Below are 3009 nucleotides of genomic sequence, written 5' to 3'. Positions count from 1 at the left end.
CTGTGTGAGTCAGGGCAGTCTCAACTACACAGTGAGACCCTGTCTCAAAAAACCAAAATAAATAAATATATAAATAAATAAAAATTTTAAAATAATTTACAAATTAGTACACAGAAACGCTGTTCCTTTAGGTTTTTGAGTAGGAAGCAGCTCAGCAGATTAGGCTGGGAGCAGGATGCCTGTTTCTGGCTCATGGATTATCTTTTCAGTTTATCTCTAATTCTGACATGAAGTGGTCACACTGGCATTCACAGCAGTTCTGCTGAGGAGTCCTGCACAGGGTCCCTTGCTCTGTGGGATTTCACGAACACCCTGCTTTACCGTGCCCGTGCTGCTCAGCGAGAGGTGGCCCAGTTGCTGGGTCAGGGGTCCCATCACCGAGGCTGGCTGCAGAGAAATGGGGTGATCCATCCCCGGTGTCAGAACAGAACCCTTGAGGCAACAACAAAGGGAAGCATTACTCTGAGGCTGCTGAAACAGGAACACAGAAGGCAGACGCTTTAAAATCCTGGGAATTAAAACCTTAGTGAGCAGCAACCCAGCTCAGCAGCAGGAGTGAACACACTGCCCTTCAGTCAGGAGGGACCCAGTCTAAGGGAAACAATCGCACAGAACTTGAGGGCTCACTTGGGTGGCACCAGGGCCCGAGCCAGAACTCACACCCACGCCTCCCACCCTGCCAGCCCTCTGCTTTCCTCCCCATCCAACCACCTCTCGCCTCTGCCTCTGCACACATCTGAGAACACTCACTGAAGGTGGCATGAGGTATGACTGGTGGTGCATCCAAGACGGATTAGGCACTTGCAGAGGAGATGCCTGAGTCACTCTCTGATGCGAGCAAAAACAAACAAAAATGTTAAGTGCCTAGAAACTACTGTTCGTTCCAGTGATCTAATCGTGGTCAACAAGACTCCCCAAAAGCTGGTGGAATTCCCCCTCTCAGAATATAACATAAAAAAAAAAAACGAACAAATTGTTTAAAATAGGGCCAGGGATTTAGCTCAGTGGTTGTGCTACCTGCCTCGCAAGCACAAGGTCCCGAGTTCGATTCCTGGTACCAAAAATATAAAAAATAAAAGAGTAGTAACTCTTGTTTTGGTCTTTTTTTTTTCTTTTTCTTTTTCTTTTTTAGTATCAGGAATCAAACCCAGGGCTTTGCGCTTACCAGGCATGTCACTCTTATAACTCAATAAATTACCCAGTTTTAAAAATGGACAAGGAAGTGAAATAAATTGGACACACATTTTAAACACTGCATTGTTTCTCTGGTGTGAGAAACAAAGTGGAAATAACGACTGAGATCTATAATGGATGTTGGGAAATGGGAAGAAAGTGTTCAAATGGGAAGGGGAACAAGGGAGGAGGAAGGGAGGAAGGAAGGAAGGGACAGAAAAAAGTGAAAAAAGAAGGGAAAAACAGAAACAAAGCTTTTGCTGTGTGTGTGTGTGTGTGTGTGTGTGTGTGTGTGTGTGTGTGTTTTGTTTGTTTGTTTTTAAACAGGGTCTCACTATGCAGTTGAGACTGACCTGAAACTCACTGTGTAGCCCAGGCTGGTCTCAAACTCACAGCAATCCTCCTGCCTCAGCCTCCCGAGTGCTGGGATTACAGGCGTGCACCACCACACCCGGTGAAACAAAGCTTTTGTACACAGGGAGGGGACAGGGCTTGAGGGGGAGGATGCGATAAAATAAAATTTATTTTAAAAGTTTTAAAAATTAGATAAAAATGGGCAAAGGCCTTGGATAGACATTTATATCAGAAGACATATAAAGGGCACAAAGTACACGAAAGGCTCCAATGCAGACCAAAACCACAGGGTGCTGTCACGGAAGAGCCGACAAGGGTTCCACAGATGGTGAGAAGGCCCGATCACATAAAAACTGGCATGGGAACGTTCACAGCAATACTACTTATACTAGGTTAAAAGGTGGCAACAGCCACAGAAAAGAATGGAGCGCTGATGCACTCTATAGTGGGAATGAACCGAAAACGCGGGCAGAGGGAGGAGCCAGACACAAAGAGGACATATTTTATGAGTTTGTTTATATAAAGTATCAAAAATAGGCAAATCTATAGACACAGAAGTTGCCAGGTCACTTCAATTCAATGGAAAAAAGATGTATTATTGAACAATTTGATGCTAGAACAACTGATTAATATTCTGAAAGAATATATAGCAGGACCCTTATGCCATATACAAAAATAAATTCCTGATGATCCCACATTTAAGTTTAAACAATAAAAGTCTTGAAAAGCTTATGTATGACATGGGAGACTAAAGGCTGCACCACTGGAGCCTGCTAACACCTTTTAATTAGGAAGGTGATTTAAAAGCTATAAAAGAAAAAGACACGTTTAACTACATACAAGTTTTAAGCTTTTGTATGGCAAAAACTTATGATTCCCATAATTTGGTCTGTGGACTACCAGCATTACTTAGGAATTTGTTTAAAAAGCACCCCCCCAAAAAAGCTTCCCCAGCACCGCCCCCACACACACAGGAAAAGAAAAAAGAAGACGGGGAGGCAGGAAGAAGGGAGGAAAGCATGTAAGCAGTAAGCAGGAAAGCAGAGCAGCAAAGCACACTTGCCTCTCACCCTAGATTTACTCAATCAGAAGCTCTGGGTGCAGTGCCCAGCAACCTAAGTTTGCGGGGCACCTCTGAGACTGAACCCGGGCTTGAACCTGCTAGGCAAGTGCTGCACCACTGAGCTCTATTCCCAGCACACAATCCAGGTGTTTGTTTATTTGTTGTTTGTTTTCTGGTACTGGGGATCGAACTCAGGACCTTGTGCTTGTGAGACAGGCATGGCGCCACCCAGCTACATTCCTGGCCCCTCAAGGTGTTATTAAACCATCCAAGCGATCCTGATATGGAAGTCTTTAGGATCACAGAGCCAACAAAGAATAAATCCAGAAAAAAACAACCAGATAACCTTCAGAGGATCGATACTAATATGGAAAATGTGTGTAAGTTTTCTGTTTTTTTTTTTTTTTTTTTTTTTTTTT

At 43.8% G+C, this 3009-nt stretch overlaps 1 protein-coding gene across 8 annotated transcripts in view; it reads right to left on the bottom strand.

Annotated features, from left to right (window-relative positions):
* The window catches only part of Rbms2 (RNA binding motif single stranded interacting protein 2), a 69497-nt gene that overhangs the window by 7166 nt on the left and 59322 nt on the right, over positions 1-3009 (bottom strand). For all 8 annotated transcript variants that reach the window (XR_784368.1, XM_010644666.3, XM_010644665.2 and 5 more), the window contains 2 exons: positions 751-828; positions 322-432 (listed from right to left, as the gene is read on the bottom strand). Coding sequence is in view for 7 of the 8 variants with exons in the window: in XM_010644666.3 (XP_010642968.1) it covers positions 322-432; positions 751-828 (189 nt within the window). In the remaining variant the exon portion in view is untranslated. The remainder of the gene's footprint in view (positions 1-321; positions 433-750; positions 829-3009) is intronic.

The sequence above is a fragment of the Fukomys damarensis genome, unplaced genomic scaffold (assembly GCF_012274545.1).
Source record: "Fukomys damarensis isolate Sample0158 unplaced genomic scaffold, DMR_v1.0_HiC HiC_scaffold_15, whole genome shotgun sequence".
In the NCBI taxonomy this organism is placed as follows: domain Eukaryota; kingdom Metazoa; phylum Chordata; class Mammalia; order Rodentia; family Bathyergidae; genus Fukomys; species Fukomys damarensis.
Note: the sequence above shows the minus strand (reverse complement) of the source record. Positions and strands in the feature narration are given on the sequence as shown.